This window comes from Cherax quadricarinatus, chromosome 42 (assembly GCF_038502225.1).
Source record: "Cherax quadricarinatus isolate ZL_2023a chromosome 42, ASM3850222v1, whole genome shotgun sequence".
NCBI classification, from domain to species: domain Eukaryota; kingdom Metazoa; phylum Arthropoda; class Malacostraca; order Decapoda; family Parastacidae; genus Cherax; species Cherax quadricarinatus.
This window is the reverse complement of record NC_091333.1, coordinates 21,942,497-21,958,499: the sequence shown is the minus strand read 5'-3', so window position 1 is coordinate 21,958,499 and position 16,003 is coordinate 21,942,497. Positions and strand designations below refer to the sequence as shown.

Sequence of the window (16,003 nt, the reverse complement as noted above, 5' to 3'; positions counted from 1 at the left end):
GTGTGATTGCAGAAGTGGTCTAGTTTTGGATATCATTGTGTACACTGGCAGTAATACTTGGAGAGATACCATGAAGTTATTGGGTATCTCTGGTGATGTGGTTAGAACAATGATGGAACCATATCTTGGTAAGGGGAATATGTTATTTACTGGTTTGTAGATGAATGGTTCAGAGAACTGACATGTTGATAAATTAGACACATGTGCAACTCTTGGGTATCTTTATTGAGGAAACGTTTCACCACACAGTGGCTTCATCAGTCCATACAAAGGAGAATCTTGAAGAACAGGAGGAGAATGAGGTAATCAGTCCCTCAACCTTGAGTCGATGTGGTCAGTCCATCAATCTTGAATAGAGTACGGCATACGTGCTGAGAAGAAGCTTATAAACCGTTGGCAGGAGAGGTGCAGAAGTCATAGGTCGTGTAACATTTGTTCAATGTTGAAGTAGGTCGTGCCCAAGAATTAGGCAAGCGAAGAATTCCCAAGTATTAAGATACTTGGGATCTTAATACTTGGGAATTCTTCGCTTGCCTAATTCTTGGGCACGACCTACTTCAACATTGAACAAATGTTACACGACCTATGACTTCTGCACCTCTCCTGCCAACGGTTTATAAGCTCCTTCTCAGCACGTATGCCGTACTCTATTCAAGATTGATGGACTGACCACATCGACTCAAGGTTGAGGGACTGATTACCTCATTCTCCTCCTGTTCTTCAAGATTCTCCTTTGTATGGACTGATGAAGCCACTGTGTGGCGAAACGTTTCCTCAATAAAGATACCCAAGAGTTGCACATGTGTCTAATTTATCAACATGTTATTTACTGATAACTGGTACACAAGCCCCTTACTCAGTGATTTCTTGCGAGTGAACTTGACAGATGTGTGTGGCACAGTGCGTGGTAATCATAAACATAGGCCAAGGTTCAACGCTGGCACTCCCAGAGGTGAGGTGCAAGCCTTTGCTGCCAATGACATCATGGCATTTCGGTGGCATGACAAACGTGATGTCACATTGTTGACATCAGTTCACCGAAACGAAATGGCACACAGTGGCAGGCACAACAGAGAGACCAATGAACCCATTCTAAAGTCTGCAGCTGTCATGGACTACAACCTCAATATGCGCTTAATGGACAAATGTGACATGCAGATTGGGTTTGCTGACTGTGTACGCAAGAGTTATAAGTGGTATATAAAACTTTTTTTCCATCTTTTTGATATCTCCATGCTAAATGCTTATAACATATACAAGTTGAGGACCAACAAAACGCCAAAATATGGTGATTTTTGTTTGTCAGTAATCAGACAAATAATCGCAAAGTACCAAGGAGCAACACCTGCAATAGACCAGCGCCCACGAAATTACCAACACACTCCATCTCGTTTCAGGCCTTGTGATCACTACCCCATACAACTGCCTCCTACTACTGCCAAGGAAAATGCTCAGGTGTTATGTATGTACACATACCACAAAGCGCCCACAAACATGCAGAGACACTCGTTTTATGTGTGAGGAGTGTCAAGTACCCCTCTGCATATACCCGTGTTTCAAAGAGTTCCACAAGCTGCAGCAGTTCTAGGAACGTGTTCAGTGACTGTAAATATGTATATATATTATGGAACAATAGTAATAAACATTGTTTTGTATTGTTTGTTTGTGTAAAATTTTATACACAAACTAATAGTGATAAAATTTGTTCAGTTATTGTGTTATAAACAATGAGTGTATATTTGAACAATGCACCTTACATTGGTCTCACAGGCCACATAAATTACTTGGAATAGAAAAATATTGGAAAATACAAGAAACTTTTGAATTAGAGTAAATAAAAGAATACCGGGTGGGTGGCAGTCGCCACTGTTGCCGTACGCACCTCACTTTCTGCCAACTTTGCGGCTCTATATCTCTGTAAGTACTGATGGCCAAAAATTTTTTTTAGGCTTAACCCTTTGACTGTCGCAACCCCCAATCCTGAGGTGTCGCAAAATTTAAAAAAAAAAAATTATTTTTTCTTATGAAATGATAGAGAATCTTTTCCCGATTCTAATGACACCAAAAAAACGAAATTTGATGGAAAACTGACGGAATTATGCTCTCGCGAAGTTAGCGACCTTGTCGCTGTTTACAAATCGGCCATTTTGCCCACTTTTCGGCTAATTCCATTGTTCCAGTCGCCCAAACTCATAGCTATTTCTTTAGAACTCCATTTTTTCTATCGATTGAGTACAAGAAACTGCCCATTTACCGATTTCAACTACCTAATAATGTGGTCAGAAATTTGCAATTTGGCCAATTTCACGAAAATTAAAAAATATGACAATTTCAAAATAAGTTCCAGAATGAACAATGCAGACATTCCTGGCTCTAAAATAACATTTTCTTTGCTTATCAGTCATGTCTCCAGGCCCCTCTGATATTTCTCTTGCTTTCTATTTTGAATTTTTATTCAAACAAAAAATAGAAGACTTACTATTATGCAGACTACTGTAATAATTGTATAAATAACATCAACCCATTCATGACTGCATATTAGAATGGCTAGTTGGACATTTATTGGACAATGGCATCATTTGTTTACTTTTGAACATTGGCAAAAATCAAACATTTTCCCTAATTTGAGCTCCATTTTTATGTTCTTTTTATAGTAAAATCAATCAAAATCACCTCTATTTCTATAATATGTTTTCCATTCTATCAAATGAGACCAAGGAAACGAGAATACACCTATAAATACTATACGAAAATAGACCACAAAGTCGGCACTTTAATTAAAAAAAAACGGTCAGTTTTTTTTTTCTCATTATGCACTGCGTGCTCCAGGATTTTTTTTATATGGTGCACACTGACCACACAGACCCATTCTCTCACATGTGGGCTTACCAGCTTTCTCCTGCTTGATTTGAAGCCACTAGAATTTATGAGTATATATACGTCAAACACGGTACCTCGTAAGACGTATACACGTATATACAGCCGCGACAGTCAAAGGGTTAAAACACTCAGCAAAATAATCCTAACATTTACATAAGAAAAAAAAAATTGAATATTTTACAACATAGAATGAGTTTCAGAAAGGGACCTGCGACAGTCAAAGGGTTAATGAAGATCTGGTGATGATTGATGGGATGGGAGGAGGGGAGAGTGTCGAACTTATTGTTTAGAAGGGGAATCTCCTTCCATTAGGACTTGAGGTAGCAAGTCTTCTTCCGGGGTTACTTCCCTTCTTTTAATGCCACTAGGACCAGCTTGAGTCACTGGACTTCTGTCGCGCAACATATCTGTCCATAGAGGCTTGTACCTCTCGTTCCTTTATGACTTTTCTAAAGTGGTTCACAACATTGTCATTGTAATAGTCACCATCATGGCTTGCAGTAGCTGTGTGAGGGTGATTGTCATCCATAAAGGTTTTCACCTTTGTCCACACTGTACACATTTCTTTAATCTGTGAAGTAGGCAACTTCTTCAATTTCTCTCTCCTCTCCTCCGAAGCAGTTTCCCCAGGTCTGGTCTCTTGCTGTTGAAGATGATCTAGCAGCTCATCAGTGGTTAGTTCGTCATTGTCCTCCTCCACCAACTCTTCCACATCCTCCCCACTAACCTCCAACCCCAAGGACTTCCCCAATGCCACAATGAATTCCTCAACTGGCATAGGATTCCCAGGGGTAGCCTCAAACCCTTCAAAATCCCTTTTGTCTACACATTCTGGCCACAGTTTTTTCCAAGCAGAGTTCAAGGTCCTCTTAGTCACTTCCTCCCAAGCCTTACCTATAAGGTTTACACAATTGAGGATATTAAAGTGATCCTTCCCAAACTCTTTTAGAGTCAATCGAGTGTCTGTGGTCACTTCAAAGCACTTTTGAAACATAGCTTTTGTGTACAGTTTCTTGAAGTTGGAAATGACCTGTTGGTCCATGGGCTGCAGGAGAGGAGTGGTATTAGGAGGCAAAAACTTGACCTTAATGAAGCTCATGTCCCCAGAAAGTCGCTCTGCCAAGTCTGTAGGATGACCAGGGGCATTGTCTAATACCAGGAGGCACTTAAGGTCTAACTTCTTTTCAATTAGGTAATTTTTCACATTGGGGGCAAATGCATGGTGTAACCAGTCATAGAAAAAGTCCCTAGTGACCCATGTCTTACTGTTTGCCCTCCACAGCACACACAAATTAGCCTTGAGGACATTCTTTTGCCTGAACGCTCTGGGAGTTTGAGTGATACACGAATGAAGGCTTCACTTTGCAATCTCCACTAGCATTAGCACACATCAGAAGAGTAAGCCTGTCTTTCATAGGCTTATGTCCTGGGAGTGCCTTTTCCTCCTGAGTAATGTAGGTCCTGCTTGGCAATTTCTTCCAAAACAGGCCTGTTTCATCGCAATTAAACACATGTTCAGGTTTCAATTCTTCACTGTCTATGTAATCCTTGAATTTCTTCACATATTTTTCAGCCGCTTTTTGGTCCGAACTGGCAGCCTCACCATGCCTAATCACACTATGTATGCCACTACGATTCTTAAATCTTTCAAACCAACCTTTGCTGGCCTTAAATTCACTCACATTACCACTAGTTGCAGGCATTTTTTCAATTAAATCCTCATGCAACTTCCTTGCCTTTTCACAAATGATCGCTTGAGAGATGCTATCTCCTGCTATCTGTTTTTCGTTTATCCACACCAATAACAGTCTCTCAACATCATCTAACACTTGCGGTCTCTGTTTCGAAAACAAAGTTGCACCTTTTGCAACAACAGTTTCCTTGATTGCCGTTTTCCTGGTCACTATAGTAGCGATGGTTGATTGGGATTTTGTATACAACCTGGCCAGCTCCGACACATGCACTCCTCTTTTGTACTTTGCAATTATCTCTTTCCTCAATTCAGTAGTCATTAGCACCCTTTTTCTCGAAGGGTTGGCACTAGAAGCTTTCTTGGGGCCCATGGTGACTTATTTTACAGAAACAAGCACCAAAAACACTGTGATAATATGGAATGTACCGAATGTATCCTTAGACGCGAGCACACTGGCTGGCTTGTAAACACTGGCACGCACAGGGCAGTTCAGGCCACACTTGGACACGTCTCGGACGAATCGCGTGTGGCAGGTTTTTTAACGAATGGCAAGGCAAAATTTTTGCATTAAAATGTATCGAATACTGGATTTAACAGATACCGATGCCATGGAATACCGGGGGACCACTGTATATATGTATATATATATACACCTACCATCCGACTTACGACCGAGTTCGGTTCCGAGAAACCGGTCGTAAGTCGAAATGGTCGTAAGTCGAACTTTACTACTGAATATCAACAAAACATTTTTGTAATGACTTTATTTTGGTACTTCATGTTTTACTTTACATTCTATGTTGTTAGTACAGTACTGTATTTTATACTGTAATGTTTAGGATAAACACTGTGTACAACACAAATTGTTGTTTATTTCCCAGAAATTTGGCGTAAAAAACACGGTCGTAAGTCGAGTGGTCGTAAGTCGAGCAGGTCGTAAGTCGGATGATAGGTGTATATATATATATATATATATATATATATACAATATATATATATATATATATATATATATATATATATATATATATATTATTTTTTATTATTTATTATTATCACACTGGCCGATTCCCACCAAGGCAGGGTGGCCCGAAAAAGAAAAACTTTCACCATCATTCACTCCATCACTGTCTTGCCAGAAGGGTGCTTTACACTACAGTTTTTAAACTGCAACATTAACACCCCTCCTTCAGAGTGCAGGCACTGTACTTCCCATCTCCAGGACTCAAGTCCGGCCTGCCGGTTTCCCTGAACTCCTTCATAAATGTTACTTTGCTCACACTCCAACAGCACGTCAAGTATTAAAAACCATTTGTCTCCATTCACTCCTATCAAACATGCTCACGCATGCCTGCTGGAAGTCCAAACCCCTCCCACACAAAACCTCCTTTACCCCCTCCCTCCAACCTTTCCTAGGCCGACCCCTACCCCGCCTTCCTTCCACCACAGACTGATACACTCTTGAAGTCACTCTTTCGCTCCATTCTCTCTACATGTCCGAACCACCTCAACAACCCTTCCTCAGCCCTCTGGACAACAGTTTTGGTAATCCTGCACCTCCTCCTAACTTCCAAACTACGAATTCTCTGCATTATATTCACACCACACATTGCTCTCAGACATGACATCTCCACTGCCTCCAGCCTTCTCCTCGCTGCAGCATTCATCACCCATGCTTCACACCCATATAAGAGCGTTGGTAAAACTATACTCTCATACATTCCCCTCTTTGCCTCCAAGGACAAAGTTCTTTGTCTCCACAGACTCCTAAGTATGCCACTCACCCTTTTCCCCTCATCAATTCTATGATTCACCTCATCTTTCATAGACCCATCCGCTGACACGTCCACTCCCAAATATCTGAATACATTCACCTCCTCCATACTCTCTCCCTCCAATCTGATATCCAATCTTTCATCACCTAATATTTTTGTTATCCTCATAACCTTACTCTTTCCTGTATTCACTTTTAATTTTCTTCTTTTGCACACCCTACCAAATTCATCCACCAATCTCTGCAACTTCTCTTCAGAATCTCCCAAGAGCACAGTGTCATCAGCAAAGAGCAATTGTGACAACTCCCACTTTATGTGTGATTCTTTATCTTTTAACTCCACGCCTCTTGCCAAGACCCTCGCATTTACTTCTCTTACAACCCCATCTATAAATATATTAAACAACCACGGTGACATCACACATCCTTGTCTAAGGCCTACTTTTACTGGGAAATAATTTCCCTCTTTCCTACATACTCTAACTTGAGCCTCACTATCCTCGTAAAAACTCTTCACTGCTTTCAGTAACCTACCTCCTACACCATACACCTGCAACATCTGCCACATTGCCCCCCTATCCACCCTGTCATACGCCTTTTCCAAATCCATAAATGCCACAAAGACCTCTTTAGTCTTATCTAAATACTGTTCACTTATATGTTTCACTGTAAACACCTGGTCCACACACCCCCTACCTTTCCTAAAGCCTCCTTGTTCATCTGCTATCCTATTCTCCGTCTTACTCTTAATTCTTTCAATAATAACTCTACCATACACTTTACCAGGTATACTCAACAGACTTATCCCCCTATAATTTTTGCACTCTCTTTTATCCCCTTTGCCTTTATACAAAGGAACTATGCATGCTCTTTGCCAATCCCTAGGTACCTTACCCTCATCCATACATTTATTAAATAATTGCACCAACCACTCCAAAACTATATCCCCACCTGCTTTTAACATTTCTATCTTTATCCCATCAATCCCGGCTGTTTTACCCTCTTTCATTTTACCCACTGCCTCACGAACTTCCCCCACACTCACAACTGGCTCTTCCTCACTCCTACAAGATGTTATTCCTCCTTGCCCTATACACGAAATCACAGCTTCCCTATCTTCATCAACATTTAACAATTCCTCAAAATATTCCCTCCATCTTCCCAATACCTCTAACTCTCCATTTAATAACTCTCCTCTCCTATTTTTAACTGACAAATCCATTTGTTCACTAGGCTTTCTTAACTTGTTAATCTCACTCCAAAACTTTTTCTTATTTTCAACATAATTTGTTGATAACATCTCACCCACTCTCTCATTTTCTCTCTTTTTACATTGCTTCACCACTCTCTTAACCTCTCTCTTTTTCTCCATATACTCTTCCCTCCTTGCAACACTTCTACTTTGTAAAAACTTCTCATATGCTAACTTTTTCTCCCTTAGTACTCTCTTTACATCATCATTCCACCAATCGCTCCTCTTCCCTCCCTCACCCACTTTCCTGTAACCACAAACTTCTGCTGAACACTCTAACACTACATTTTTAAACCTACCCCATACCTCTTCGACCCCATTGCCTATGCTCTCATTAGCCCATCTATCCTCCAATAGCTGTTTATATCTTACCCTACCTGCCTCCTCTTTTAGTTTATAAACCTTCACCTCTCTCTTCCCTGATGCTTCTATTCTCCTTGTATCCCATCTACCTTTTACTCTCCGTGTAGCTACAACTAGAAAGTGATCTGATATATCTGTGGCTCCTCTATAAACATGTACATCCTGAAGTCTACTCAACAGTCTTTTATCTACCAATATATAATCCAACAAACTACCGTCATTTCACCCTACATCATATCTTGTATACTTATTTATTCTCTTTTTCTTAAAATATGTATTACCTATAACTAAACCCCTTTCTATACAAAGTTCAATCAAAGGGCTCCCATTATCATTTACACCTGGCACCCCAAACTTACCTACCACACCCTCTCTAAAAGTTTCTCCTACTTTAGCATTCAGGTCCCCTTCCACAATTACTCTCTCACTTGGTTCAAAGGCTCCTATACATTCCCTTAACATCTCCCAAAATCTCTCTCTCTCTCCTCTGCATTCCTCTCTTCTCCAGGTGCATACACGCTTATTATGACCCACTTCTCGCATCCAACCTTTACTTTAATCCACATAATTCTTGAATTTACACATTCATATTCTCTTTTCTCCTTCCATAACTGATCATTCAACATTACTGCTACCCCTTCCTTTGCTCTAACTCTCTCAGATACTCTAGATTTAATCCCATTTATTTCCCCCCACCGAAACTCCCCTACCCCCTTCAGCTTTTTTTCACTTAGGGCCAGGACATCCAACTTCTTTTCATTCATAACATCAGCAATCATTTGTTTCTTGTCATCCGCACTACATCCACGCACATTCAAGCATCCCAGTTTTATAAAGTTTTTCTTCTTCTCTTTTTTAGTAAATGTCTACAGGAGAAGGGGTTACTAGCCCATTGCTCCCGGCATTTTAGTCGCCTCATACGACACGCATGGCTTACGGAGGAAAGATTCTTTTCCACTTCCCCATGGACAATAGAAGAAATAAAGAACAAGAGCTATTTAGAAAAAGGAGAAAAACCTAGATGTATGTATATATATATATGCATGTGCGTGTCTGTGAAGTGTGACCAAAGTGTAAGTAGGAGTAGCAAGATATCCCTGTTATCTAGCGTGTTTATGAGACAGAAAAAGAAACCAGCAATCCTACCATCATGCAAAAGAGTTACAGGTTTCTGTTTCACAGTCATCTGGCAGGATGGTGGTACTTCCCTGGGTGGTTGCTGTCTACCAACCTACTACCTATATATATATGGATGAGATTTTCGCCTTATAATCAGTGATACACACGTAACAACATGTACCGTATATGCCACCTTTATATCAATAATGTATCTCTTAAATCTTCTGTACCATATTATGTAATAAAATATTCCTATTAGTAAAAAAAAATAAATATGAAAAGATGGGGTGGTAGGGGAAGTGGAATATTCAAACGGCTTCAGGAAGAAATCCAAATATTTTTCCTTGAAGCCTTTTTATCCACTTCTCCGAGGCTATGGGTCCCACAATTTACACCAGAGGTGGACCCCATCCTATTTATATATATATAATTAAAAAAAAAAAAATATATATATATATATATATATTTATATTTATATATATATATATTCTTCTTTCTTTCAACACACCGGCCGTATCCCACCGAGGCGGGGTGGCCCAAAAGGAAAAACGAAAGTTTCTCCTTTTACATTTAGTAATATATACAGGAGAAGAGGTTACTAGCCCCTTGCTCCCGGCATTTTAGTTGCCTCTTACAACACGCATGGCTTACGGAGGAAGAATTCTGTTCCACTTCCCCATGGAGATATATATATATATATATATATATATATATATATATATACAGTGGACCCCCGCATAACGATGGCATCACATAGCGATTAATCCGCATACCGCTTACTTTAATCGCAAAAATTTTGCCGCGCATACCGATTAAAAACCCGCTCACCGATTTTCGTCCGAGACGCGTCCAATGTGCGCCCTCAGCCAGCCTCACATGTGCCGCCCGTGCCATTGTTTACCAGCCAGCCTCCGCGGTAACATCCAAGCATACACTCGGAATATTTCGTATTATTACAGTGTTTTCGGTGCTGTTTCTGGAAAATAAGTGACCATGGGCCCCAAGAAAGCTTCTAGTGCCAACCGTACACCAATAAGGGTGAGAATTCCAATAGAAATAAAGAAAGAGATCATTGATAAGTATGAAAGTGGAGTGCGTATCACCGACCTAGTCAAGTTGTACAAGAAACCCCAATCAACCATCGCTACTATTGTGGGCACCAGAAAGACAATCAAGGAAGCTGTTCTTGCCAAAGGTTTAACTGTGTTTTCGAAACAAAGATCGCAAGTGATGGAAGATGTTGAGAGACTCTTATTGGTGTGGATAAATGAAAAACAGCTAGCAGGAGATAGCGTCTCTCAAGCGATCATATGTGAAAAGGCTAGGAAGTTGCATGAGGATTTAATTAAAAAAATGCCTGCAACTAGTGATGATGTGAGTGAATATAAGGCCAGCAAAGGTTGGTTTGAGAGATTTAAGAAGCGTAGTGGCATCCATAGTGTGATAAGGCATGGTGAGGCTGCCAGTTCGGACCACAAAGCGGCTGAAAAATATGTGCAGGAATTCAAGGAGTACATAGACAGTGAAGGACTGAAACCTGAACAAGTGTTTAATTGTGATGAAACAGGCCTGTTCTGGAGAAAATGCCAAGCAGGACCTACATTACTCAGGAGGAAAAGGCACTCCCAGGACATAAGCCTATGAAAGACAGGCTTACTTTGTTGATGTGTGCCAATGCTAGTGGTGATTGCAAAGTTAAGCCTTTATTAGTGTATCACTCTGAAACTCCCAGAGCGTTCAGGCAAAAGAATGTCCTCAAGGATAATTTGTGTGTGCTGTGGAGGGCAAACAGTAAGGCATGGGTCACTAGGGACTTTTTCTATAACTGGTTACACCATGCATTTGCCCCCAATGTGAAAGATTACCTAACTGAAAAGAAATTAGACCTTAAGTGCCTCCTGGTGTTAGACAATGCCCCTGGTCATCCTACAGACGTGGCAGAGCGACTTTATGGGGACATGAGCTTCATTAAGGTCAAGTTTTTGCCTCCTAATACCACTCCTCTCCTGCAGCCCATGGACCAGCAGGTTATTGCAAACTTCAAAAAACTGTACACAAAAGCTCTGTTTGAAAGGTGCTTTGTAGTGACCTCAGAAACTCAACTGACTCTAAGAGAGTTTTGGAGAGAGCACTTTAATATCCTCAATTGTGTAAACCTTATAGGTAAGGCTTGGGAGGGAGTGACTAAGAAGACCTTGAACTCTGCTTGGAAGAAACTGTGACCAGAATGTGTAGACAAAAGGGATTTTGAAGGGTTTGAGGCTAACCCTGAGAGGATTATTCCAGTTGAGGAATCCATTGTGGCATTGGGAAAGTCCTTGGGGTTGGAGGTTAGTGGGGAGGATGTGGAAGAGTTGGTGGAGGAGGACAATGAAGAACTAACCACTGATGAGCTGATAGATCAACTTCAACAGCAAGAGGCCAGACCTGAGGAAACTGGTTCAGAGGAGGGGAGAGAGAAATTGAAGAAGTTGCCTACTACAAAGATAAAGGAAATCTGTGCAAAGTGGCTTGAAGTGCAAACCTTCATGGATGAAAATCACCCTCACACAGCTATTGCAAGCCGTGCTGGTGATTATTACACTGACAATGTTGTGAAACACTTTAGGGAAGTGATAAAGGAACGAGAGGTACAGGCCACTATGGACAGATATGTTGTGCGAAAGAAGTCCAGTGACTCTGAAGTTGGTCCTAGTGGCATTAAAAGAAGAAGGGAAGTAACCCCAGAAAAGGACTTGCCACCTCAAGTCTTAATGGAAGGGGATTCCCCTTCTAAACACTAACACTCTCTCTCCCCTCCTCCCATCCCATCAATCATCACCAGATCTTCAATAAAAGTAAGTGTCATGTAAGTGTGCATGCCTTTTAGAGTTTGTGTGTATTAAAATTAACATTTCATGTGGTAAAAAAATTTTTTTTTCATACTTTTGGGTGTCTTGCACGGATTAATTTTATTTCCATTATTTCTTATGGGGAAAATTCATTCACAAAGCGATTATTTCGCATAACAATTACCCCTCTTGCACGGATTAAAATCGTTAACCGGGGGTCCACTGTATATATATATATATATATATATATATATATATATATATATATATATATATATATATATATATATATATATCTTCTTCTCTTTTTTAGTAAATGTATACAGGAGAAGGGGTTACTAGCCCATTGCTCCCGGCATTTTAGTCGCCTCATATGACACGCATGGCTTACGGAGGAAAGATTCTTTTCCACTTCCCCATGGACAATAGAAGAAATAAAAAAGAACAAGAGCTATTTAGAATAAGGAGAAAAACCTAGATGTATGTATATATATATATGCATGTGCGTGTCTGTGAAGTGTGACCAAAGTGTAAGTAGGAGTAGCAAGATATCCCTGTTATCTAGCGTGTTTATGAGACAGAAAAAGAAAACCAGCAATCCTACCATCATGCAAAACAGTTACAGGTTTTTGTTTCACAGTCATCTGGCAGGACGGTAGTACTTCCCTGGGTGGTTGCTGTCTACCAACCTACTGTTAATGTTGCAGTTTAAAAACTGTAGTGTAAAGCACCCTTCTGGCAAGACAGTGATGGAGTGAATGATGGTGAAAGTTTTTCTTTTTCGGGCCACCCTGCCTTGGTGGGAATCGGCCAGTGTGATAATAAAAAAAAAAATAATATATATATATATATATATATATATATATATATATATATATATATATATATATATATATATATATATATATATATATGCGCAATAAGATCACAGTAAGATCACAGGTGATTTCAAAATATGCAAAACATCCACTCTGAAAGAATAGAGAAATTCCAAGCTCTTTCGTGACTACTCACATTATCAAGGAACTATGAAAGTGAAGCATCCAAGGAAGCTATATAAGGGGTCCGGCCAGCACCTCACTATCAGATCCCACAACGGTTAAACACGTGACGCGCGGCGAGCCAACTTGGATAGGTCCTTTGCACAACTCACCCCCAAGCTATTCTATCCAAGAAAATTTAAAAATTATTTGTCCAGTGTATTATTAAATTTTTCCCAAATTCTATTAATTATAAATGGATCTAATTTATATAAACCAAAGGAAATATTCATATTATTGTCAAAACTGCTTTTTATGAAACAAGATTCAATTATATTCCTGTCGACCATGGACTTGCTTGATACTACTTTCTCAACTTTTTGAGAATCAATTGGATGGTTAAAATCTCTTACATGAATAAATAGAGCTTTGGAATCTTGTCCAGTTCTAATGCTATATTTATGTTGTTTTAATCTTAGTTCGAGATTTTTACCAGTTTGACCGTAATAAACTTTATCGCAAATTTTACAAGGAATCTTATAGACACATCCATCAGCATTTTGGGGGGAATTCTTTATCAAAAGTTTTTTTACTGTATCAAGATTTTTGAATACAACTTTAATATTAAAAGTCTTAAGAAGAGAAGGCATATCAACCAAGTTTTCATGGTAAGGGAGAACCAACATATTTTTAGTTGAATAAGGCTGGTTGCCCCTTTTTTGGATTATAAAAAGTGTTTCTAGCAACTTTAAAAGATTTATCAATTACATTTCTTGGGTATTTTAAATCATTACCTATTTCATAAATTTTGGATATTTCCTCATCTATGAACTCAGGACTACAAATTCGTAAAGCTCTCAAAAACATTGATGAGAAAACAGACAGTTTGACTCTATCTTGATGCGAGGAATAATAGTGGACATAGGAACAGTTATTTGTAGGTTTTCTGTAAATTTTAAATTTGAATTCATTATTACCCTTAATAATTAAAACATCTAGAAAAGGCAATGAGTTATTTTCTTCAAACTCAACAGTAAAGTTTATAGAATGGGCTAAGCTATTTAATTTTCCAAGAAAATGGTGTATATCTACATTTTTGGGCATAAGACACAAAATATCATCAACATATCTGAACCATTTAGCTCTATTAGGGAGGATTGTGTTAAGCAACCTTGTTTCAAAAAATTCCATGTATAGGTTACTAAGAACAGGTGAAAGAGGATTTCCCATTGCCATACCAAACTTCTGAGTGTAAAACTTATCATTAAATACAAATTTTGCATCAACAATGCAAAGTTTAATAAGTTTAATGATAGTAGGAACTGGCAATGGTAAATCATAGTTAACGAGTTCTTCAGATAAGAAACTTAATAAATCATCAACAGGAACTTTCGTAAACAAGGAAGTAACATCAAAACTAACCATGTTAAAATCATTTAAGTCAGTCAAGGAGCTTAATTTATCAACCAAGTCTATGTTGTTTTTAACATTAAAGTTAGAAATTTTGCCAACAATAGGGCTCAAAATATCAACAAGCCATTTGGATAATTTATATGAAACTGACCCTATGGAGCTAATAATTGGTCTGACTGGATTCCCTGGTTTGTGTGTTTTTATTAGTCCGTACATGTAAGGTAAAGATGGATTAGTGGAAGTAAATTGTTTGACTAATTCATCTTTGCCTTTCTAACCAATAACCTCTCCTCTCCTCCCTGTCACCTCATGCACAGGTATGTAATAATTTAAATGTTCATTTATATATAATTGTCATTTATTTTGTGTATGTAAAACTATAGTTAAACTTTACAAAATATATTTTTATTATTATTTTTGGGTGTCTAGAATGGATTAATTGTATTTATATTATTTCTTATAGGAAAAATTGCTGCGAATTTAGGCCTTTTTGTATTTAGGCCGACCTTCTGGAACGGATTACTGCCAGTATTCAGGGTTCCACTGTACAGTGGTAGTGAGTTTGTGTCGACTATCTTTGATATTGTTCTAATGTCACCTTTGCACCATTTATAATATTTCTGGTATATTTTTAAATGTTTATACAGTAGTGTACTGTATATTGAAATAAATAGAATAGAGGAAATCAGCTCTAATATACATTATTTAGGTATGAATACTGGTCAGAGTGCCTGTCATAAGTCCGAGGCATCGGTAAACGAGTACTTTGCTAAGTGACAAGAGGTTGTATATATATACACACACATATACATGCGTCCATTACATACTGTCCTGTATTTGTAAGAGATTGTATTCTATTATGCTTTCAGGCTCGGCTGTACCATGAGGTTGGTTACATAGAGGAACGCAATAAATGTGCTCTTGAATTTCGCCAGTTTGAGCTACAGCACCCTTGCCAGTCATATCAGTTATCCATCAACTCTTTTTGAGAAATTCTGTGATTAAAATATCCTTATACCATGGAGCATTTGTTTTACTAAACCTTGCTATTAATGGATGTACTGTATAGTCTCCAGAATAACTGTTTGCTAATACATACATAAGTGAAATATTTTATCCAAGTTTGAGTTGCATGAAGATTATACTAGTATGCTTTAATTTATGGAAAATATACATCAGTCTGCTTTGCATGCAAAATATGTTAGAACATACCATGGAATATCTCCCCTCCACACCACAGTTAATTTATGGAAGAGGCCATTTTTATAGGGAAGTCTCACCCATGATGTAAACAACCTCTCATGCTGCTATTTGACTGTACATGCATCCTATACCTTACTCAGCTGTTAGTTCTTTCTTTCTTTCAACACACCAGCCGTATCCCACCGAGGCGGGGTGGCCCAAAAGGAAAAACAAAAGTTCAGCTGTTAGTTATTCTATCAATTTTTTTATCCTTAGATTCTCCCATCTCATCTCTGGATAGTATATTATCCATGGCACCCAAGAAGAATACTGTTAATGCTGGAAGTGCTAAGAAGAGGAATAAGTGTATAGGTATGTTTCAAAAACCAGGTCTTACATGTATTTAACCATGTTACCTATAATCATACTGTAAATAAAACAAATCCTGCAGCACGCAGTGCATAATGAGAAAAAATACAACCATATTTTCGGATTAAAACAGCAACTTTGTGGTGT

At 38.8% G+C, this 16,003-nt stretch overlaps 1 protein-coding gene across 6 annotated transcripts in view; it reads left to right on the top strand.

The window, feature by feature from the left end:
• The window catches only part of ida (anaphase promoting complex subunit 5 ida), a 348,644-nt gene extending 333,317 nt beyond the window's left edge, over window positions 1-15,327 (top strand). For all 6 annotated transcript variants that reach the window (XM_070093406.1, XM_070093405.1, XM_070093407.1 and 3 more), the window contains one exon: window positions 15,175-15,327. In XM_070093406.1, coding sequence (XP_069949507.1) covers window positions 15,175-15,294 — 120 coding nt within the window. In that variant the 3' untranslated portion in view covers window positions 15,295-15,327. The remainder of the gene's footprint in view (window positions 1-15,174) is intronic.
• The last annotated feature ends 676 nt before the right edge of the window (window positions 15,328-16,003 follow it).